General features: G+C 35.2%; 1 protein-coding gene across 1 annotated transcript; it reads left to right on the forward strand.

Moving 5' to 3' along the window:
* Positions 1-12,158: 12,158 nt before the first annotated feature.
* LOC113764172 (protein VASCULAR ASSOCIATED DEATH 1, chloroplastic) lies at positions 12,159-24,064 on the forward strand. Its single transcript, XM_027308251.1, has 18 exons — positions 12,159-12,447; positions 13,204-13,263; positions 13,691-13,741; positions 13,975-14,040; positions 15,044-15,139; positions 15,235-15,336; positions 17,076-17,176; positions 17,258-17,442; positions 18,121-18,161; positions 18,269-18,356; positions 18,513-18,599; positions 18,718-18,772; positions 20,512-20,578; positions 21,615-21,714; positions 22,627-22,688; positions 22,779-22,821; positions 22,936-23,222; positions 23,529-24,064. Exons 1-18 carry the CDS (start codon positions 12,256-12,258, stop codon positions 23,775-23,777), a joined length of 1,932 nt encoding a protein of 643 aa, XP_027164052.1. The 5' UTR covers positions 12,159-12,255; the 3' UTR covers positions 23,778-24,064.
* The last annotated feature ends 644 nt before the right edge of the window (positions 24,065-24,708 follow it).

Raw genomic sequence — 24,708 nt, forward strand, 5'->3', positions numbered from 1 at the left:
ATAGAATAGTAGCATGAGGCAATAAAGGATAAATCACCGATGAAGGAATGTGACAAGAATGGATTGTGAAAGAAATTGGAAGATGAGATTTTATATATATTTTTTTTTGTCAATTGTCATCCCTACTTCTACTCCTACTCCTACTCTAACTAGGGGAGGCTCAACTGAGCCTACGGGAGACCGATGGGGACAGAATCACCACCGGACCAGATGGGTGTACTACGCACCCATTTGGATTTGAAGAAGAGCCACAAGAGTGGCATTTTTGGTGGCTTGACTCCCACCCCACCAAACCCTTAAGGGCTTGGTAGTGGCCACCAGCCCAAGAGTTGGAAGGTGAGATTATGGGACTGATAAGAAGTTAAACTGTAGTAGAGAGGGAGTTGTGGCTACATGATAGAAGAAAGAATGGTATGATAGGGGGGATAATAAAGCAGCAAATAAGATAAGAGATATGGCTATTAGGAGAAAAATATGAGACTTATTGGATGGGGAAAGGGGAGGTTACTAGGATAAAAAAATATAGGACTGCAAATTGCAGATAGTTGGGCAAGAAGAGACTACTGCTTGCTAACAGAGTCGCAAGATAAGGAAAGTGGTGAGAATGGGATGGAATTAGGAATGGGATATTGGTGATGTATTTTGTTAGGTGTATTTTAAATTTGAGTATTTCTTAAGGTGTTTTGTGCATTTTAAATATTTTTTATATTTAATTTGGGTGTTTAAAATAAGACAATTTGATAGGAATTCATATTAATCTAACACTCTTTTGTATTTTTTAAGTTGTTTTGTTTCATATAACTTATTTTTACAAACTAATTTATTATTTTAATCTTTTAATTGTCACCCGTGTTATTGTTAGCTTCACTTTTATTTGAGAATCTTTTTTTTTTTTGCATGTATACGTATTAGGTACATATCTGAGACTTGGTGTGTGGATAGCAAAAGAATCGTACTTAAATGGCTAAAGAGCCTCCCCTCCCAGGACCAGGAGGAGGTCAGTTTGACTGGCGGAAGGCTGACAAGTAACTAAGGCCTAATGGGGAGAGGTTGTGGTCCGAAGCAGAGATGGAGAAATGAGAAAAGTGGGGACCACTGGTGATTTCTCACCGTTGGATGGCCCAGATGTGGGACCTACCTCTGTTCCTTCTTTAGACTACACGTCTTTTCAAAAGCGGGCCGAAGCCTCAATGCATCATCACGTCGGCTGTCTTCTCTTTGCAGCCCGATCTTCACAAATCAATTCCTAACAGCCCCCGGATTAGGAATTTTAGTCTAGCATTACCACTCCTATTTTTTGACATTAAAAACAAGGGAGAAAATCCCACTAGCACCACTAAAGGAGATAATAATTATGATAGTGATTTGTATGGCGTCTTTTGTTTTTGAAAATTTTATTATAATATACAAAGATTCGTCTAATGAATGCCCAGTAAAATTAATTTTAAAAAATTTATAAACGTACAGAAGGATAATAATTATTAGTGTATTATTTATAGAATAAATGAGTGTAAATTAAGTGTGTCAATGAGTGCTTAATGAGCATTCATAATCAAGAAAAAAAAAAAGAAAAGAAGAAAAACTCTCTGAATTAAGTCTGAAAATAGGGAAAAATAAAGCCTTTTGCTCAAAAGATATACTCGATAGTCAAAATCATAAAATTAAGTCCAAACTCGAGGAAATTGTGGGGCTTTGGAATAAGGGATATCCTTTTCTTTGAATATGTAATGAGACATTATACCTACCGAAAAAGAAAAAAAGGAAAAGAGGGTTTTTGCTGGGGTGGGTGGGCGGGGGGTTTCGAAGAAAGAAAGGCATTAAAACACAAAAACTAGATGACAAAATACTTATTATATGTTGATTAAGCTATGGAGTGGACTTGAAGTTTATAAATAGAGAATCTAAAGGCTCACTAATTGGGGAACATGGGACCCACAAATCCGTGCTTTTTTGACACATAATTACACTTCCTTCTTCGCTACCGCAGGTGTTATGTAACCAGTGGCAATTAAAACAAAGAATTTCCGCAGTTGGTGGTCGGAATTCTTTTGCTGAAAATAAGAAGGAATATAAGTGGGAATTATTAATTTGGGAATATCACCGCTTCGCTTTACAACCTAAAAAGTAGAAAGTCAATTTGGGAATGTTGAAAATCATGACATGAATTGGAAGACTTGTTTTTGACTCGTAAATTTCCTAATACCTGTAATCTATGTATGCTAGCTTCTCCAAATCGATCAGTTCTTTATGCCTGGAGTAGAGAAGGTTGCAAGCGATTTGAGAGCTAGCTTTCAAAGATCTGGAATCCGGACAATGGTAAACCCCAATCTTAAATGCTAGTGCATCAATGAACATTGCAGGACTGTTGTGCTTTTTGTTTGAATTCTTGTCCAGTTACTGTAAAGTTTTTATAATAAAATATAAAACTACTGTTTCGATGAAAAAAAATGAGTTTTTGATCAGCAAACCATATAGATATAGGCAATTTTGAATCCATTTAAATTGCTATTTTATGAAATTTTTATATAAAAAAAAAATATTATAACGATTTAATATATACGAAGTAAAAAAATAATTAAAATACAGTCGAGACAAGGCCTAAAGAACCAAGTCTTGATGGCTCATTACACTATTATAACTATGATCTTGTCTGTACTGGTTAAGAAGTCACCTGTTAAAAAATGCTACTATATCTAATCTGAACCCCCCCCCCCCCCCGGGTTACTTTCTCACTTCTCCAATTCAAGTAAAAATAAAATAAAAAAAAGTGAACAAAAGAAAAGCAGAGAAAACTCAATAAGAAAAGTTAGTACCTGTCACAAATTCTTCATAATTAGTCAATAGAAAAGCAGGCTTCCTTCATACTATAGTACCATACAATAAAAATGCAACAGAGTAAACAAACATTTCGTACTGCTAACAATACCGTTAGATGTTCCAGACAATCATCACACACCTCTAATAATTCGAATACGACATTCGATGCCGTGGATTGTTGTGAATCTCAAGGGATCAGGATTACTAGAACCTACCCTTGCTTTAAGAAAGAAAGGGCAGTGGGGATTGAAGGGGAAGAGGGGGGGGGGGGGGGGGAGTAGTGGGGAGGAGAAAGGGACCTAGTTAATCTTGGTCAACATGATGGAAACTTGCACTTGTCAGAATTGGATAGACAAATACCCGTTCCTATTCCTTTTTGTTTGGTCATGAAAATGAAAAGATTAAAGGAGGAAGGGACAATGTGGATGTAACAATTGACAAAAGATAAAGGCAAGGTATTGACATTTGATACTTTGCAGTAAGCTGCCCCAAATGAAAAGGACAATATAATTATGTAACCTTGCTGATAATCATATGATCATATAGCATAAGCTTCGTATTTTCGAACACCCAAAAAAAAAAATCTATATATAAATCGTGCAAAAGGCCAAGTAACTAAGAAATCTATTCATAGGCTTGGACGTACTATTTTGCCTTAAAGATTAAAAAGAAAAAAAAAGGGAACGCAATCCCAGGAAAATGTACGAGCTGGGAAAATACCATGAAATTATTGGATTCGGGGACCCCCAAAGAAAACATGCACACATGCAGAGAAATGTCAATGAGGTGCAGAAACAAGAGCTGACAAAGAGGTCGAAACTTCAGAGCAGGAAATGGAAGAAAAAGACGTGTGAGCGTGCATGCTCCATCAGTATCCAAATAGTTGGTAGTCATGAGAGGACACGACTTGTATATGTTACTGTGACCATTGAAGCCCTGAATGAATATTAACCCTAATTCCTTAGGAACAACTGATCAAGCAGCTGGCAGGGACTTGTCGGTCATGCTACTTTGATAGCGTATGCATGCATGCATTTGCATGATTCTATCGATCAAGGAGGGCTGGCTGGCTGTTTGGTGGTCACTGAAGTAGCGACTTGCGACAATAATGTCTTCGCTTCTCTCCCACCAGGCCAAGGGTCCGATGCTCGGCACCTAGCTTCCGAGAGCATCCAATACTCAAAGTCGCAAACTATTCTTGCATGGCTTGTTTTGATTTGCTCCATCATGCTACATACTATCATTATTGAAGCATAATAAGTTATAGTGTAGTATTCCCGCTTCAACTGCAGATTGATTGATTATTTTGTGCTAAATGAAGCAATCATGGGGAATTAATAGAGAGTACTGTAGGGATCCATGCATGTCACGTCCCGTCCAAAACAGTCCGTGCCTTGTCTAGGACTAATAATTTGAGGAAAGGCAACAGTGAGGGAGAGGAAGAAGAGAGGAGAGATAAGTTTTGGCGATTTTGAGTCCTATAATCATGGGTTCATTTTGATTGGTTTGAGGAATTTACAACACTTTACGGGTATAATCTCGTAAAGTATCAAAACAAAAAAAGTAGTATTCTAAGTTAATATTGGCTCGTCCGGATTAGTATTTTCTAGAGTTTTTGGAGAAAAATATACTATAGCGTTTTGATAAATGTGAGGTAAAAAAATTGTTAAAAAATATGTTAACGAAAAAAGTAAAAAATTTTTGGGAAAAAATGACAATCCAAATATTGCTTCAGCGAGACAAACTACAATTAGCCAACAGTTTATGGGCTACTGCAAAACGGAATCTTTCTTTTTTCTCCTTTTCTTTCTTTCTTTCTTTATTTTAAGGGAGACTCTTTATTTGGATTGTGAATTATTAGAGATATTTTTACTGTTGCACTTTTTGTAATGTGATGTATGTGAGATGAAAAGGTAATTGGGAAGATAAAAAGGTGCGTTGAAAATTGTAATGATGATATAAGCAAATATATTTTGACAAATAAACCGCAATCCAAACAAACCCTCTAAATCTTATAAGGGACAAGAATAGGGGATCTTTCACCTAACTACAAATTAAGTTGAGTTCAATTTGAGTTCCAGACACACACGTAACTAAATTAATATGGCCCTTTGCAAAGTCTTGGTTACTATAACATTGATTACAAAGCAAGAGAACCAAAATTCTTGAATTCGAGACTTTTTTGTTGAACCAAAATTCAAGGATGAACGTTGATAGATTTAAGAGTGCTTACGACACATTTTGTTGTATAACACCATATTGTGGCTGTTTTCTGGTCAAAACGTCAGGTTTTTCAGAGTTGCGTGATTTTGTAATACTTACTTGACGTAATTGTCGCGTTTTATATCATAATTACTAATGACTGCCAAATTTCAGTCCAAATGATCCATTCTTTCAGTAGAGTTTAATTTTGAATGACATAATGTATCGAAGCCTTGAAAAAGACCAACAATGAGAGAAATCCTTAAAGAAACAATAAATTAAGAAGAAATATGTTATTCTTAAGGAAGATAATCTTTGATTTTGATATTAATGGTGAGTAAGACATTTGTTGTGTCAGCTTGAAAAGGAAACCAAGATTAAAAGTTGAAAAGATCAGGGGGAAATTCAATAGTTTATGAATGTGATCCTCCTATTATCTAATTTTTTTCTTCTTGTATTATCTATGCCTACGGGAGAACTTGACTAAGATGAATTCCCTTCTCGTTGTCTTGTATGTGTCGTTTATTTTGAGAGAGCCACCAGGTCAACCGATGGCTCAAATCTATTCTCCAAAACTTTTTTTTTTTTTTTTATCACTTTACTACTTTAGATATCCTGCAATTGTAAAATATATTAATCTAAAGATGACGGTGGGTTGCACATATTTAGATGAAAAAAATAATATACATGACATGCTACTGCGTTCCATAATAATATGAACATTATGAATTAAGATATATACGAAGTCAGTGTCAAGTGTGACACTTAATTATGAAGCTTTTAAACAGCTACGTTCAAAACTCCTTAATTGTTAGTCTAAATTCTTCTTCATTTCTTGATTCTTTTGGCTTCTTTAATTCGGTGGATAAGATAAAAAAAAAAAATAGTAGGAAAGGAGGAAAGACTTAGCGTGTTAATTTCTTAAGGTAGAGAGGTTTTTTGAATTAAAGTGACAGCTTTTGGTGACATGTAGGCAGGGGTGGGCAAAATTATCTGATAACTGAAAACCCGTCATATCCGATTCAAAAATTTAGGATATAAGATCTATATTATTTGATCAGATCAAAAGAGGGTCGGATACTCATTAAAATGGGGCGGGTTAGTATCACATAATTAAAAATTCGCGGGTACCCGACCCGCCCCGCATATATATATTTTTTATTTTTATACACATACTATAAAATAATATTTTTATAGCTAAATAAACAATTTTATTGAACAAATTACATTTTAAATATGAGAGACTATAGTTTATTTACAAGATTTATTTATAGAGGCCATGATCTTATATTTTATAGAAAAGAGTTTAATTAATGTGGAACATATATTTAAAAAAATGCGTTACTTATTTCAAAGTTTTACTGATTTTGAATTCCTTTAAATTTTTTCCCTTTTTCTTGAATTCTCTTCGCATGCTTGTTTCTTGGTGGGAGACTTTTTTGAGAAAAAAATCTTTATTAAATCTTAAGTAAATGTGTAAAATACAAAATTAAATTAGTATAAATTACTTTTTTTTAAAAAATTAAATAATAAGTGGGGCGAGACGAGTACCCGTTGACTCGACTCTATCTTATTAGGTACCCTATAATCGGGGAGCCGTTGATATGCGGAGCGGATAAGGATCAGAAAATGACTGGCCTGTAAGGTGTTAGTCGGATCAGTCATATGGTGGACGGAGCGGTTAATTGATCCACGCTCATGTCTACATGTAGGTGGAATATTTTTTCCCACTTTAGTTAGATTTCGTCGAGGGTATTTATGAGAACACATGTGATCCAATTTAGGCTCTGTTTTGATAACTCAATTAAACATTTAAATTTAATGAGTTCAAATCTTAATATATTCATATGCGTTTAATAACAAAAAATAAAACATCTGAATTAATTAAGCGACACTAAATTTTCTAATCAAAACTTACTCCAGAAAATAAGTGATATACTATTCACTTATTATTTAATCTGATATACGCTCAAATGTATCAAATTTAGTTTTTAACAATTTAATAACTTAATGGATTCAAATTTCAGATTTCGATTTTTCGAAAAATATGTGATAAGCTATTCACTTATCATTTAATGTGATATGCGTTCAAATGTATCAAATTTAGTTCTTAACAATTTAATAACTTAATGAATTCAGATTTCAAATTCAGTTTTATGAAACGCACTTTTTAGCTTTGTGGTTCTAGAGAGACATCTCTTTTGTACTATATAAATAGAAATGATAACTAACTATAAAGTTTTTGGAGAAAAGACTAGGCCATCATGTTGTTCTAACAAAATTTAAAGCAAACACATATGTAGATGACAGCCGATGTGATAGAGAAATAGAATTATGATAATCAATATCTCATTGCTTCATAGGTTTTTGTAAAAGGGCATTGGAAATTATAGCTTGAATGGTGGATAATCATGGGAAACTTATGTCACCTCCTTTACAGAATTTGAGAATACCATTTGCACTTTCTACCACGCACAACAACAACAAGAAAAAGGAAACAGAAATTGAAGAGAGAATACAAGCATTTGATCAGCAATTTAACAGGAGTAGTTTATAGAAAATCTTAAATTCAGATCAACAAGATAACATGTAGGAAGTAAACATTTGGAGGATGCATAACCCTTATAATTAATTCTGGCATGAAAAGCTTATAACCGAAGAGGAGAAAAGGAACCACGCAGCGTAAACACCTCGAATAAAATGCTGTTAACATATATATATGTACCTTCAAAAGTTTTTGCAATAAGACGCACATCTCGCATGGTACAATGGATCTGACCATGTATGCTGATCATAATTACATTGAGCTTTAAACTGTTGATGTGGACTAGGTATGTTAATAGCTAAGCTGATAGAAATTGTCATGTGGGTCACAAATCCCATGAAATTTGAAATTATAATAACTGGTGATTAAAATGATTAGCTCAATATTTTACTGCTGCTCATTAAGTCGCACCAGATTTCCCAAAAGGAAGGTGCTTTGTGGTATGGTACGCAGTGGGCCAATGGAACTACACAATTGCTCCTTGCTTTTTGAAAAGGGAAAAACAAAGGGGTCTTAAAGTCTGATGCAAGAGTATTGGAATTAGAAAAAGTGGTGGCATTCAAAGGTGGGTTCCCTCAATGATTCCCTTTCACTGTTACGGTCCATCATACTTCCTTCCTTTATAGTGTGTGATTTTCTGGATTTGTTTGTGGCTTGGTGGAAACACGAGTATATGCTTGTCTTCAATTGAGATCGGAGTCTTGACTTGACTGCTAATTTAGGACTATACTCAAGCTTTTGCTCCAATGTACAACTCATAAGAGCTTCCCCCCCCCCCCCCCAATTTCCAACCCCTGAACACCCTCACCCCACAAATAATTTCCTGACCAAGATTTGAATCCTAATCTATCAGGCGAAAATTTAACTCCCTGACTACTATCTCTCACAGTTAATAATTCATGAGAGTTCGTTCTTGTGGATTAATTAGTAGTAATAGAGGCAATATGACCTTTTATGGTCATATAAATAACAAACATATGATCTAAAGTCCAAATTTTGACTTACAGAAGCTATGGTAACACACTTAGGCAATTACCACATTTCAACCTATCACTCTTTAAGGAATTCAAGATGCTCAAAGCTCATGGTATGTAATTGGTCACACTGGGAGAAAGATTTTCTGAAATGCCCTATTCTAAATACCCACAATTTTCAAACACTTGCAATGATTTCTTTTAATGAAATGAAGACTTCATCCAAGATAAATGTAGCCAACATTCGTTCAATCAGTCAGATGCTAAAATTAGGAAAATAATAATGACAGAGTACGTAGTGTAACTTGGTTAACGAATAAAAATACCAATTATATTCTTTTAACTAATGCAAGATGTATCTATAATTTGTCAAGATAACAGAAGAAATATAGGAGCATTTTTCAAAGCTTGAAGCCAGAATATTTTGCTAGACATGAGCCTACGGACTTCTACCCAGAAAATCTTCAGGTACGGGAGTCTCTGCTATATCCAGGGGATCATCCGAGAAAGACAGAAGCTCGTACTGGGCTAAAAGCTCATTTTTGTGGTTTGTGTTAATAAGCTAAGGTGGATCAAAGAATTTGAGTGAAAGGGATACGATTCACAAAATAGGCTGTAGCCCAAACGGTGACGAGATTGGCGGGATAGCAGGCCCAGCTGTACCCCGAGTTCATAGAAGAATGATGGAGGTTGTATTTGTCAAGGACATCACACGGGCAATAGGCCCATTATATGATGCAAGGTTCCTGGAGAAATAACTCAAGTATCATTTAATATAGGGATAATTTCAGAAACCTCCCCTGAGGTTTCTGACATTTACACTTACCTCCCCTATGGTTTGAACAATTACACTGACCTCCCCTGAGGTTACTAATCCTTTACAAATTCAGTCCAAATGATTAAAATATTATTTTAGAGAGTGAAATTAGAATTTTGTACCTGATTTGTCCTTTGTGCCACATGTCCAATGAATGGCAAAGTATTACAAATTAATTAACAATTAATAAACTTTAACGAGCGTAGTTTATAGGCAAATACGTATTGCCTATTTAAAGTACCAGCTCTTTACATGTATTTTACTTTCAAACATTTACTTTATCACAAATATTTATTCTCAAATACAGATTTGTATTTACTCCCAAATATTTAATTTTTGTTAAACACAAAACCTACCAGTTTTTCTTCCATAGAAATATTAATATAACACTTTTTCAATTTTAGTTATAAATATTTATGTATTTAACATAAATTAAATGATTCAGGATAAAATATCTATAAAGAGCCAATACTTTACTCATGTAATGGATGAAAGTCATAAAAAATTAATAGTTTATGAGGCCATTTATTTTTTAAAAAATATTTAATTTATATTAAATAGATAACCTGCTGATTTTTTTTGCAAGAATATTACTTTAACACTTTTAATTTTTAATTATAAATGTTAATATATTTATCATAAATTAAATATTTGAAAATAAAATATCTGTAAAGAGCCGATACTTTAAATAGGATATACGTAATTGCCTATAAACTAGTTAATGCCCATTTTAATACTGAGTGTATAAAAAGTAGTAAATCGATACTTCAACTAAAGACAGCTTACAAGAAAACAAGATTCCTTGTACGCAGGTAATAATGGGGAAGCTTATCTAGTTATAGTAAAACCTGAAAAACAAGCTTAATTCACAGTACCATGTGCTTGTATCTGATGAACAAGCAACGGAGGCTGGAAATGGAGAAAAGAAGTTGGTCAAAAACTCAAAATTGAAGAGAGTAGTGTCTCAGAATGGAAGAGGCTAGCGGCACCAGTCGGATTAAGCACCATGGGGTTGGGGACCTTTACGTAGTACCATATGGAATGGAAGCATCTTGGGGATGGGGACCTCTACATGAAGAAAAACGTACTATAATAGTAGGATTAAGCACCAATTTTGGCAAGACTGACCAACCAAGTAACCAACTCATCCAATTTCTCCTACTAGTAAAAAATTTTTTTTAAAAAAATTTTGATAACAAAGGGTTTTGATGGATTCGATTACAATCACTATTATAAATTAAAACATGTTTTCAGAATCATAGATCGCTTATAATAATTTTTCTTATAGATCACACACTGATTGAGCCAACTTGTGTTGGCTCCTACTGCTAATGTTGATTGTGTAACGGAACAGAAAACCATCTATCGAGGTAATTGTAAAATTTTAAAATTATAAAGGGTATTCATTTAAACTTTGCAAATACATTCGTGAGTTTCAACTTTTAACATGTCAGAGTTCAATGCATTTGTGTGCGAATGTAGTAGAGTAGTGGAATTAATTAATGGCAGATAGATTTTACCAAGCAGTCGTATAAAATATATCCTCTCAAAGATTGGAGTATGAGATGAATCTAGAAAAAATAGTCAGTTAATTAATGCTACAAAAAAAATTGCAAAGTTATAAATCATATAGATTCATGTAATTACTATATATATTGCAAGTGTATCAATTTAGCCTTGTAGTGACGCAATTGACATAGCAAAGACGGCAAGCCGCCTAGCCCCATCGACTTTTGTATGACTTGCTCCTTGGTCCACCTTTCAAACATGCACTCAAAATTAGTTTCAAATTATCCCTCGCAATATTCTCACATTCATCCACATAAACATTTTTCAAGAAAAATTTTACTCCCTTCGTCCCACTTTGATAGTCCTGTTTTCCTTTTTTATCTGTCGCAAATTGTAGTCCACTTTCCAATTGAAGAATGCAGTTATATTTTAATTTTCCTAAAATACCCTTATTCAATGTAAGTTGTTGTTACTATAAACCTACCCCATTTAATGAGAGTTCATTCTTTTTTTACCATCAATTCAAGTTTCCATAAAGTTGTATTCTAATTAATGTGAGGGTATTTTTGTAAAATAGTTACCTAAATTGATTGTTCCAAAAAAGTTAACTACTTTTTCTTAAACTGTGTGAAAAAAAAATCAGGACTATCAAAGTAGGACGGAGGGAGTAATCTAAAGCAAAGTAACAAAATAATACTCCATTTAACTCAAAAAGATCATAAAAACATAATGGATTTGTCTATCAAATAAGAAGTGGCCCCAATATTATATTTTTTGGTCAAAGTATCCATTTTTTGTGTGTAAAACTATTATAATTCAGGGGATGAGTGATAATTTTCAAATATTAATAATTGATCTACTTTTTCTTTTTTATTGTGCTTATATTCTATCATTAGAGCGCCGAATAGAAAAAACGAAGTGGATTATTTGTAAAAATTTATTTTCTTATATCATCAACTTATTTTTTAATTATTTTTTTATTTCATATACATCACATTAAAAAAATATTATAATATATTATTTAAAATTTTTTCAAATAATCTACTATCCAAACAGCTCTGCTTAAATGCCCAAATCACCAATCAAATTTATTTTGTTCCAGAAAAGGAAAATACTTCTAATAAAAAATTATTATTATTCCACTTAAAAGTAAGAAGGAAATTATAAAGTTGAGAAGCCACGTATGAAATACGTCAACGTCTGTCTATTTTGCGGGAACTTGAAAGCGGTTGCCAAAACTTTATTAAGAGCGCACTGCAGCTAAACTTCCACTCTTTCTACTCCCACCCGACGCTTGAATTCATTCAAGGTTTATCGAACCGACAGTTTCTCTCTCTACCTGTATATACATACATATATTTATATCCATCTGTATATATATATACACCGCCATGGCGGCAGTGGCGTCGGAGAAGGTGGTGGAGCCCTCACTTACCCCGTCGCCGGCGCTTTCCATGAGCCGTACACCTTCACGACAAGTCTCCAATGCGACCGCCTCGGACCCCTCCTTTGCCGAAACACCGGATCGCCCTTCCTCCCTCGATCGCTCTCCTTCCTCTTCTAGACAGCTCGTCGATTCTCAGGTTCAGATTCTAATTGACTTTGATCATTGCTTCAAAATTTAGCTCTCATCAATAATGCGCTTCCCGCGGTTTTCGTTTTTGCGTTCGATTATGTTGATAAGTAGCAATTGGTTGTTATGTTCTAGCGTTTTCTTTTATTTTAATTGCTTAAGAAATAGATTAAAAATTTCAGCTGAGGAAGGGTTTAGGAAGATGTAAATACAAACTTTCTGGCTTCTTGACCTTGGTATTTATATGATAGGGCTTTAAATTTGCGTTTTACTAATTTTTGCATGGTATGATTTTCTAATTCTTTAGTGTTGAAGTGCACTACTGCACTCTACAAATTGAAGCCAAGAATCGATCTTTATGAGGGATCCAAAAGCACTCAAGAGAGTTACTAGGAAATTCTCCTGCGGGTCTTAAGTGTATTCAAATTAATAAGGAACTGGGGACAGAATCAATAAATAGTCCAACAATGTGCTTGTGAGTTGAAAGAAAAAAAGTGATTGTGAGGTAAAGAGACACTTTGTAATAAAAGATAAGTTGAGTCATGTATAATTAGGATAGTTGGGGAAGGTAAATGCAAGATATTCTTTCGAATGAACTGGGAGGCTAGAGAGTATATTGAGGTTTTGATCTGTTCAATTCTTGTGCTTCTATTTTCTGTGTATTAGGTGTTGGAAGGAAATGCGAGGAAGTATTAATGGCTATAGCATAATTATTAGCAGTTTGAATGCATCTCTTGTTAAGTCTTTTTCCCTGTTTTGGTACCAGAATCAGTTATTTTTGAGAAGTGAAGAGTACCGGCAACTGTTTCGTCTTCCCCAGGATGAAGTGAGTGACTATCTATGCTTTTTTCCCTGTCTTGCCGTGACTTATTAATTTAACTATTCCTCTTGTGGAATGAATGCTTGTACTAAGCATGCTGGGAAAATTGCAAGTTGAGTTTTCCATATAGTGGTTTTTTCCTGAATGGGTGGAGTTGAACTTTATAGTGCAGAGTATCTCATATTTGCTTGGTCTTCTCATTTGGTTGAGTAAACGCTATTTTCTCTCTCCTCTTCTTTCATGATTTTACTGGTCTTCTATTCTTCTTCTTCTCCTTTTTTTTTCCCCCTGAGGCGACCTTATTTTCACTTCATTTGGATCCACTCGTATTTTGTAATTGATTTAATTTATTTCTCTTGGCTCCAACTTTTGACCAGTTGTGTCTTTTCATTGGGGATGCTTAGATTCTTTCTTTTTTATTAAAATTTGCCAGGTTCTTATTCAAGACTTCAATTGTGCATTGCAAGAGAATTTTCTTCTTCAGGTAATTGTTATGTGTATCATGTTCTTTGGTTGTCTATTGTTTATTTTTAGGTGGCATTTGTGAGACAGCAAATGATGAAATCAAGTTAGCTGTTCTATTACACTGGCACAAGGAATGTTGAAACTATTATTTTGGACACTTTTGGGCCTATGTGCTTGCTAATCCTTTCTTATAATTGTTAATTATTTGGGTGTAAGATACTGCTAATGGTTAATGTTATTTGTTGGTTGCAGGGTCACATGTACCTGTTTGCTCATTATATCTGCTTTTATTCCAACCTATTTGGATTTGAAACAAGGGTTAGTTGTCAATTCCTTATATTTTTTTAATAGTTAATGCTTGGTGTACTATACTAGGACATGGCTGTGGTTAGGGTCTCTTTCATTTGTTTAATATGTCAAATAAGAAGTCCTCTCCAGTTTTTTGTTGGTTCAGTTTTACAAATTCATCACTCAAACTTGATAGGAAGTTATTCTATATGTAAGCATTTGATAGTATAATGAAGGACTAGATGTGCTAAAACAATTCAATGTGTACTGAATCATGTTGGTAATGCAGCAAAGCAGAGAGCTTAAATGTATGTTCTGTTCTGATTGTTTCGGTGGGAGTCATTGGATGAATGAAGTTACAAAACCCATGTTAGATGGGATTGAACTTGCCCTGATACTTCCCATCTCTAATGAACTCAGGGCTGGAGTGTTAAGTACATTTTCTTGAAGAACTTAGTCACTTTTGTCATAAGTGAGTTGTATAATCTATCTCTCTCTCTCTCTCTCTCTCTCTCTCTCACATACAGTCAGACGTAGAAAATCTGTTAAGGATGCTTAGGTACACAGTCAAAACAAACATTTCACCGTCTCTTTCTCTCACAAAAACTCAGAGACTTGAAACTGGATATAACATATGGGTTGTAATTCATTTGGTAATCATTGTTTAAATAGTGAGGCAGCACGCAATGTAGTTGATTTTCAAGAATTAACAGATTGGGCAAGATCTTCTTTTGTTAATTCTATCTTTTGGTCTTTGAAGTGTTGATTTTTTCATTGGTGTCAAAATTCAACCTGCTTTTTGGAAGGAAACTTGAGTTCGTATATTCATTTAATAAGCAGTTGTGTTGGTGGTCTTTTTCTAAATTTTAACAATATTGGCGTTCTGTTTACATGATTAGTGTCTGCAGCACTGTTGGAGATGGGCATCCTTTTATCTTCTTGATATGTCTTATGTTGGTGTTAATTTTATGGCCTGTGACTTTTCTATTAGACCTTATTTGCTTGATGGATTTGACTTTGCCCTTACTTTTAGAAAATTATCCCTTTTAATGAAGTCACATCTGTAAGAAGAGCAAAAGCAGCAGCTATTTTTCCTACCGCAATTGAAATAATAGCTGGGGAAAAGAAGGTATGGCTTTCAATCCAGACTTCAACAGCACATAGCGTCTTACAATTTGATGACTTCAGGAATCATGATATCTGACAATCTTTCTTTTATTGCAGTTTTTCTTTACATCTTTCCTGTCACGTGATGAAGCTTATAAGCTCATAAATGATGGTTGGTCTCAGAATAATCGTGACATCAAATCAATCGCAGATGAGCAGGTTAATTTCCTTTTGTTTAGTAGTTACACATATAATCATTAATCTATGGATGAGCTTGATGCATTTTGGGAGCTTCTCCAGGCTTTGAGCGTTTTATTCAATGCTGGAAAAATACTTAAAATGAGAGTAGTTCTTAAGTGTATTTTACCTATGTGTAACCCACATAATAGTCAAAAGAAAATTCATGGAAAAGTCACAATGTTGGCAACCAAATTTTTAGCTGCTTAGGTTTTACTTGTTTGGTTGGATGTGAAGCATAGATTTGCCTTCTGTTATTCCTCTATTATTTCTTTGAAAAAGTCCATTGCTAAATTATATTTGGCAGTACCAAAAGGGTTTCTCCTGCAGGAAAAAATTGACAGAATTTCATTTGCCAAATTTTTAGCTGCATAGGTTTTACTTGTTTGGTTGGATTTGAAGCGTAGATTTGCCTTCTGTTATTCCTCTATTATTTCTTCGAAAAAGTCCATTGCTAAATTATATTTGGCAGTACCAAAAGGGTTTCTCCTGCAGGAAAAAATTGGCAGAATTTCATTTGCCAAATTTTTTGCTGCATAGGTTTTACTTGTTTGGTTGGATTTGAAGTGTAGATTTGCCTTCTGTTGTTCCTCTATTATTTCTTTGAAAAAGTCCAGTGCTAAATTATATTTGGCAGTACCAAAAGGGTTTCTCCTGCAGGAAAAAATTGGCAGAATTTCATTTGCCAAATTTTTAGCTGCATAGGTTTTACTTGTTTGGTTGGATTTGAAGTGTAGATTTGCCTTCTGTTATTCCTCTATTATTTCTTTGAAAAAGTCCATTGCTAAATTATATTTGGCAGTACTAAAAGGGTTTCTCCTGCAGTAAAAAATTGACAGAATTTCATTTGGCAAAGATTAGAATCAGGGATATATTTACCATGCACTTTCTGAATATGGAAGCCAAGTTTTTGGTGGTGAACTTTTGCTGGTTGATTGCATGTCTAGTTGAGTAATGCTTTCTTCGTTTTCGTTGTGTCTTTTCAAAGAGTTGCATGCCTAAAATATTTTTTCTTCTGGTTTTGATTCTATTGATGGATAATTTTGAAACGCGGAATTGGGTTTATTCTTGTTTGAGTGGAGATTTCCCAATCACAAGTAGAACTCATATTATGTAGGACTGGAATTGGAATGGGTTGCCAAAGTGAAGGACTTATATTTAACGTAGGTTGTGATTACATAGGGCAGAAAACCTAGATTTGGAAGTCCAGAGCTGGACTGATGATTTCCACTGCAACCTCGAGTAAAACTTCATATTGCACATCAAAAGGTTGAGAATTCTATGCATGTGATAAATGCTGAATTGGTTCTTTGAAGGCATCAAGTATCTCTCTGAAGCTTTTACATCTTTTTATAGGTTATTCCACAAAATTACCTTAAAACTATCTTCTTAAAGAATAGTGTTTATTGAAAAAGCTGTATAAAATTTGACAGCATGGTCTATTTTAAATGTTCTAAAAACCAAAATCTGTTTCACAAAGTTCTGAAAGCTGCATGTATGGTGGCTTAAGGATCATTTCCCCCCAAAAGCTTATAGTACTGGCAGAAGTATGCAAAAGTAGAAGAGAGGAATTGGAAACATTTTTTAGCTCTTAAGAAACTGGAATCCGTTGATTTTAAGCAGCATACCTGGATATTCTTGCTGAGGAAATCTATGGAATCCTTATTAAACTTGTTTGACTGATTCAGTTGTCCTTACAAAACCTTTTGATTTGGATGTAGGAGTCCACTACAGGGTCAAATAGCCTAGAGAATGGATGTGCGATAGTTGAAAAGGTAGAGAGCTGCAGACAATCGGTGGATGAGTCAAACCTAATAGAAAGGTACTGTCTGAGCTATCTTATACCACTGCATTGCTCTATGTTCAGGTAAGATTTTTTATGTTCAATGTGGATGCAAGACAGGGATAAAGATGGTTTGACACCAGACGATGTCGTACCCCAGGCTAATGGAGAGCCAGAAATTGTATCAACATCTATTCAGCAGCAAGACATTGCAGAAAACAATGTAGAAAATGTACAGAACATAGATTGTTCAGCATCTGGGAAGTCTCTGGCATGGGAGCTAGTGGATTATGATCCTCCACAGGGTTAGTCATATTATACATTTGTTTCCAAGTTGTAAAGTACCTTATGTGTCTCTAGTATTACTTGCTGATAATACAAGAAGATATTGTACTGAATAACTGTCTTCTGTATGTCAGGTAGTATTCTGTGTAGTAAAAAATCAATTTGGTCATGCTTTAGAAGTATAATAACCCAATTTAACAAGAAGAGTATAGCACATGAATGCTTTAATATACTGTGCTCATCAGTGAATTATGTCTTGCATGTTCATCTGTCTTTTCTGTGAGGGAATTCTGGCGAGATTTGATACTGAATCTCTGCAAAAACTTGCTAAAATGATCTGCCAACAAATTGAAGAAAATGTCAGTTTTGGCGTGACTTGATGTTCATGCTAGTTGTCTTGAAGTAAAGATTACCTAATATGGCTACTATTTCGCCTCCTACGTCACCTCCATGCATGAGCTGTTACATAACTACTTCGTATTCTGCTTGAAGCCGTGTTCACATTTATCAAAGATAATTTATGTTTTTATGTTATATTTGTTACTACTTACGTTATATTCTCTTTTTTACCTTTTTTCTTGGTTGTTATTCATATAGGCTTGTAGCTCATCCCTTTTTGAAAAATTGAAAATTTGTACCAGCATTGTTATATTTACCAGTTTCAATTATTGTAAGTCTGGTTGACTTCGTTTCTGCAGTTCCTGAGGGCTTTACAATGGTAGCTGATTCCAAGTTTCCGGTATTATAACTTCCTTGTGGACATACCATGTTCTAGATATCTGGTTCACTTATTCTTGCAGCTCAGACTGCCTAATTCTTATAAATTTATAACTGTGTTACTTTTAGGTCACAGTGGAGGAGTTTCTTGAGTTCTTTTTTTCCGATCAGGCGGTTGATTTTCAGGATTCTTTCCATAGAAAATGTGGAGATAGAGGTAATTGGGCAGTTGATGTGAGATTCTTGTATTTATATTTTTTTAAACTTACAGGTGAAACTTAGTGTAGATACTGATGTTTCCTTTCACTTGCTTTCTAACTATATCAATGGTTGTCTTGTGTTGTTTCTTGCTTTAATTTTTTTTCTTTTCCAGATTTTAAGCAGACTGAATGGCGTCCTCATGAAAAATCTGGGTACACTCGTGATGTGTCATTTCAACATCCAATTAAGATTTATTTTGGTAATTCTTTGCTTTGAACTAATAAAAAATCATAGATTGGTTTGTGTTTGTACTGCTTACCAGATTAGAGGAGAAATACTATTCGTGTATGCTAAATTTGGTTTTGGATCCTTTATAGGTGCAAAATTTGGTAGCTGCCAGGTAGTTCAGCAATATCGAGTTTACAAGAACTGGTGCTTTTCTGTTCATCAGAAATAAAATTCTCATTGCTTGAAATGTTGAGTTGTTACCAAGGCAGATACGTTGTGACTGTTTACTTGAGTTATTTCTCCTTTCTTTGCGAAGCATGCCTTTCTTAGTGTTTATAGTTTAGCTGTAGCACTGTTTTATCCTATATTCCCAGAATGCTCCCTGAGTTGCGCTTTCGCCTTATTGGACTTATTGTTATCATGCATTGGGTTAGTTACTCATCAAGAACTCGACAGCTTACCAGATTGTTTGTAGTAATTGAATCATACAAATTCTTTGGTTGTTAATATTGAACATGAGCCTAGTGACAAAACATGCTCCAAAAAAAAGAGTAGAACGAGAAAGCTTAGTTTCAGGTTAGATTGGTATTCTTTCATTGATGTGAAATGGGGTGACACGTCATTTAAAATTACTTGTCTTGTGTTGAACATGAGCCTAGTGACAAAACATGCTCCAAAAAAAAGAGTAGAACGAGAAAGCTTAGTTTCAGGTTAGATTGGTATTCTTTCATTGATGTGAAATGGGGTGACACGTCATTTAAAATTACTTGTCTTGTGTTGAACTTATTAGGACCTTACCAGGAGAGAAACTCTGTCCTACTGGGGTGACATTGTCTGGCATGGCTCTGATCCTTCAAGAAAGTATTTGTATGCCACAACTGCTAATGAAAAAATTTTGAGACTAGCTAGCACGTTTTGAAAGTCTTGTTGGATACCACCGATCTTAGTTATGTTTAAATCTTGCTTCAACCTGATATTTTAAGCTGTTTGGGAGTTAGGGTATCCAATAACAACATTTAAAGGGAAAATCATTGGAGTGGGTGTGATTCAGTGATTGTCATCAAGACTTTTGTATGTTGGTTAGAGAAGCTAAAGACCAGTAATGTTGGATAGAGGCCTGGAAAGTGGGGGTTTTTTATTTTTTGGGAGAAGTGGTGGTATTCTGTTTTGTATTATTTGTTAGGCACTGTGGTGGAGTATGATACTTGAATTTCTAAATTGTAGGATATTAATGAGGTTGGGAAGCATTAAAAAAAATGAGGTTGGGAATGGAGATTTTGTCGAGCAAAGAATCTTGTTTTATAAGCACTGGATTGCCCTTTGTTGGAGTTTGTTTTTGTGGTGTGATGCTGTAATTTTATAATGGAGTGGATACTTCTGCCTTGCTTACAGCAAAATTGTTGAATGTCCCTCCATTCATGGTCTCTAATCCAGGTTGTAGTTGACTGCCATAAAATGGGTAGTGTATCACGGCTTACACTTCTGCTAGGATGTCCTATAACTCGGGACTAGTCTGCAGGTTCTTAATCCCTTTTCATGACCTGCTTAATCTCTTGAATGGAGTGCGGTTGGGCAAAGGTTCCTGTGCTTGCTTAAACCCATTGTATGGGTGTGTTATATCTTCCTTTAACTCAAGCTCAGCCTGCTATATTTTTCTCTATTAATTTTTTGGCGAGTCACGGTTGGTTAATCTTCCTTTGGTCATACTAAACAATGCTGTCGATTTACTTTTTGAGATGTTAACATTTGGTTATTGATGGTCCTAAGCTGAAAAAATCAAGATAACTTGGTTTTTCTATATCCAAGAAATGCACATGTTTGAGTCATCTGGTGTCTTGACCATACATACACCTTCACTTCTTTCATAATGACATAATTATGTGGTTACAATTGCCCACACTTTTGACTGTACTAATGTACGTATTACTTTTTCTTGATGGCAGTCATTTCATTCTTGAGACCTCCCAAGAGATTAGTGACGTGCCTTATGCTGACTACTTTCGTGTAGAGGTATGAATTTACATTTTTTCTTGATTCTGACTTTTCCTGTAGATAGCATTTGTTTGCAATGAGAAGTGTGGGAAGGTGAAGGAAAGTAACTTAACTTTTGCTCTCATATTTGTTGGTTTGCAGGAAAGTGATAAACAATTCCTGCACTTTCCCACACATTCCTGATAAACATTTCCTGCGCTTTCCTACGCATTGCTGCATCTTTTTTTCCTTAAGAAATTTTCAGGATTGCAATAGAAGGCGTTGATTATGCATAATTTGCTCAATAACTACTACTAATGACCTATATTCTCTCAAATTTTCCTGTCAAACAAACATGCACAAAAAACTATTTTTCTCTTTCCTTTAGTCACTTCATTTTCCCACATAGCTTTTATTCTATTCAAACAGATCTGAAGAGTTCTTTTGTTAGCAGTAATATACGTGGTTGAATATGTATCTTTGAGGTTTAACTGGTTGAGGTGGTATTTCGACCCCTTTTTCTTTCTGGGGTTGGGTTGGATTGAAGTATTGTGGGGTTGGTTGAGGCTATTCATCTTGTATAGCTGTATTATTACAGGATGGTAGATATGGTTGATCATTTGTATTATCAAAACGATGCACAAGGATCTTGAATATTAGAAACTGGGAGTGGAGCATCCAGAAGATAGACTACAGGGGGATCAAGTTTTAGTTGATTAGGCTTCCTATATTAATTAAATGTAGCTTGAGGATGCAAGTTCTATGATATTTTTTTTTGGGTGGGGAGGGGGGGAAGAGGGAGTCCTATATCGTGCCCTCAACCCCCCCCCCCCCTTTAATTTAATTCAAACATTTTTTACTATGGATGAGAATGTCTTGTGTATCTATCCAAAAATGGATTAAAATAGATGTTTACTTTTTTTTTTCAATATTATTTTCTAGCAGGGGAGGGGTGAGATAAGAAGCAGGGAGGGGGGGGTGTGGTGTGTGGTCATTTATTATAGCAATCATTGCTGCTAAGAAATTTACTTTTTGATTATTTTCTTGGCACTTCTCTGATTCTTTTATTGCACAGGGGCTTTGGCATGTCGAAAGAGATGGCGATGAATCTAAAAGGGGTTGCATTTTAAGGGTATATGTTAACGTGAACTTTTCCAAGAAAACTATGTGGAGAGGTATGTGATGAGAATCTGACATTGCTTCCCTTTAACCTTTTGGTTACTTTCTGCACCTAATATATGGATGCTAACTGGAAGAATTTCATTTCCATTAGTAGTTTATATTGTTGGGTGCTGTGCTTTGAAATTACTAAGAGATAGACAACCTTATCTTAATAGTGCAGTTTTTTTTTTTTTTTGCCAACATTATGTACAAGCATGATTTGGATATGGTTACTTTAGCTTTTCTAACTCCTCGCTGCAAGCGAGTGTTTTGGTTGTTGGGGAAGCATGTGATTCGAGCCTTGGACTAAATTTGGGAAATAATAATTTGTCCTCCTTATTTATCACTGGTCAAGCTTTCTGAACATATCATATTATTGTACCTTCCACAAGCTTGGGCTAGATACAAGTTTCGAGTTTTGAGATAGACTTTACAGATACACGCCTTTTTCTCACATCAAATTTGAACTTCTATGGGATAAAATCTGGATGAAATCTGAAGCAGGGACTAGTCATTTTTCCACTTTTGCTTCTCTATTTGTCTCAATACTCATAATATATGTATGTCGGAACAAGTTCTAGTGAGATGGATGTACATCCTCAGATATTAGACTCCTGTCACTACATTTTCTTTGAGGAATATTTTTCATCGGATATTTAGTTGACCAATCAATACCAGATTTTGGCATTTTTTGGCGTTTAGTTCTTTTGCGTGAGTGTTGCTTCAGCATCTCGTCTATCATGCTGTGTTTTTTGTTATTTTGTGGCTAAACAGCTTCATTGCTCTTTCTGAAATTGATGGTTGTTCTATTTCTTTTTGAATTATAAAAATGTGCTTTTGCTGAAAATGCTTCTTTGAACAAATTAATCATGGACCCGTCATCTTTAAATTTTGTTTGAATGCCAAGCGTGCCAATGTTTTTGCAGGAAAGATAGTGCAGTCAACAATTGAAGAGAGTCGAGAAGCATATGCCACTTGGATAGACCTTGTATTCTCTTTTTGCTCCTTGCATGTACTTGAATTTGTAGATTACTAATTGTTGAAGTCCAATTTATGGGAGTTGTGGGCTTTCTTTCAGGCACATCAGTTATTGAAGCAGAAGAACCTTGAAGTAAAAGAAGGTAGGATGTTGAATACCTGACAAGTACATGGGATATAAACTGACAATTACAACAATTCTCAGGTGTTTATAATTTTTTCCATGATCCCAATGGTTCTTTTTTGGCATGAAACAGGTAACCTGATTCAAAGTAATCAAGCTCAGGGGAAAAAGGAAGAGAGAAATGTGGGGAGTCTAGAAAAGTCAGATGAAGCAGTGGAAGTGAATTTCTCTCGGGCCTTGCCAATTTCAAAGGATGTGTACCAACATCCAATTGTTCCCCCAGGCAGGGGCCACCCTGGCAGTGCATCAGTCGCTCCATTTAGCGACTTACTGGTGAAGTTCTACTCAGCACTCAAAAATCAAAATCCCGTGTCCCTGTTTCTAGTTATTGGCATTGCTGTGATCCTCCTCCTAATGCAGGTGATGTTACTAAAAACCATTTTGCATATTATATTAGTGCTCTTAGTAGCAAAACTTGTCATATGGGGAGAGAACACCTATTAATGATAGTTCATGATTGAGTCCTATATATCTAAAGAGAAGAAAAAAACAAAAAAAAAATGTAACCTTTGCTAGTCCTCATGCTTCAAAAAGAAAAAAGAACTTGTATCTTGTTAGATGGAAGCAGGCTCTTAAGTAATACGAGGGCTACCCATGGATGCAGCAGGTTGTCTAGTGTTTCATGTTAGACAGCAATTGATTCTTCTTTGGAACTGCCACTTGCAGGCAAGTATACTCACCTTGTTAAGCAGACCTCAGCAGATTCACGTGGTTCCACAGGCAGATTGGATGTATAGCATCAACAGAGGTGCAAGTGAAAGTGGGGGTGAAATTGCTTTGCTAGATAAGCAGATTACACATCTCAAGGAGGAGCTGCATATGGTTGAGACGCTGCTAGATAAGATGCAACATGAACATGCGCTGCTAAAATTAAGATTGAGTGATTTAGAGCGTAGTAGAAAACGGCAGAAATAACAGAAATGTTTTTAATTCTTTGCTTCTGGGCAGCTTGATGATCACACACCCTCTCCTTCTCGATCTCCCTCGCTTATTTTTTGTATTATAAGTTGTTCATAAAATTGCAAAGTACAGTAGAAACAGGAGGATGATTGATGTGTATAGTTCTGTAGAAACTAGAATGAATTCCTGACTTTTCATAAACTCGCTCTTGTATTCTGAGTGTGACCTCACATAACTGACAGTAACTGGCAATTAAAGATAAAGATGGGAAAGGAACAAGAAGAAGAAATTCCAGTTGCTTCTTTTTTGGCCTTTTACTGAACTAGAAGAATGGGTTTATTAGGAGAGAGTCGTTCATTACAAGGTCAGGAAGGAAGCCGTCTATGTTTGGATTCCCAGTTTTATCAGGAAAATTTTAGAAATATTCTTTAATTCATTTTTAATCACCTTTTCATTTTCTATATAATATCAAATGGTTACCGTGCATTTTCGTTTTTTTCACAAGAACTCCAAAAATTAGCAATCCTCAAATGGGCACGGTCCTTGTGGATCGCTTTCTGTTACACAAGTCAGTTTTGCTCGTTCAAAATCTACAGCGACGAAGAAAATGCTCGTGGAGAAAGGGGAGGGGAGCCCCTTAATGCTAATGGTTCTGTCATACTATGCTAAGACTAGTTCCAAGCTAAAAGGCTAAGCCCAGAACTACAGGAGACAAACCCGGAACTCTCAGCGCTCCACAGATCGTGCTTCCCCGCCCCTTCTTGGGACCCTTAGAACTGGACCTATTTACAGACTCGATCATTGACTCTCTGTTTGGCAAAACGGCAGCATGACGCGGCGATTAGAAGTCCGGGTTCGCTAGTTCTGGATTTGTGTGAGAAAAAGAAACATATAATTATTCCAGAAAGAAAAACTATACAAAGTTTTGAGACGCCTTATAGAGATG

This window comes from Coffea eugenioides, chromosome 2 (assembly GCF_003713205.1).
Source record: "Coffea eugenioides isolate CCC68of chromosome 2, Ceug_1.0, whole genome shotgun sequence".
NCBI classification, from domain to species: Eukaryota; Viridiplantae; Streptophyta; class Magnoliopsida; order Gentianales; family Rubiaceae; genus Coffea; species Coffea eugenioides.

Excerpts from the sequence above, each read along its gene's own strand:
- LOC113764172 (XM_027308251.1), top strand. The coding sequence starts at position 12,256 with ATGGCGGCAGTGGCGTCGGAGAAGGTGGTGGAGCCCTCACTTACCCCG. Across the intron at positions 13,264-13,690 it reads TTCGTCTTCCCCAGGATGAA|GTTCTTATTCAAGACTTCAA; the intron begins GTGAGTGACTAT and ends AAAATTTGCCAG. Across the intron at positions 18,773-20,511 it reads TATCGAGTTTACAAGAACTG|TCATTTCATTCTTGAGACCT; the intron begins GTGCTTTTCTGT and ends TCTTGATGGCAG.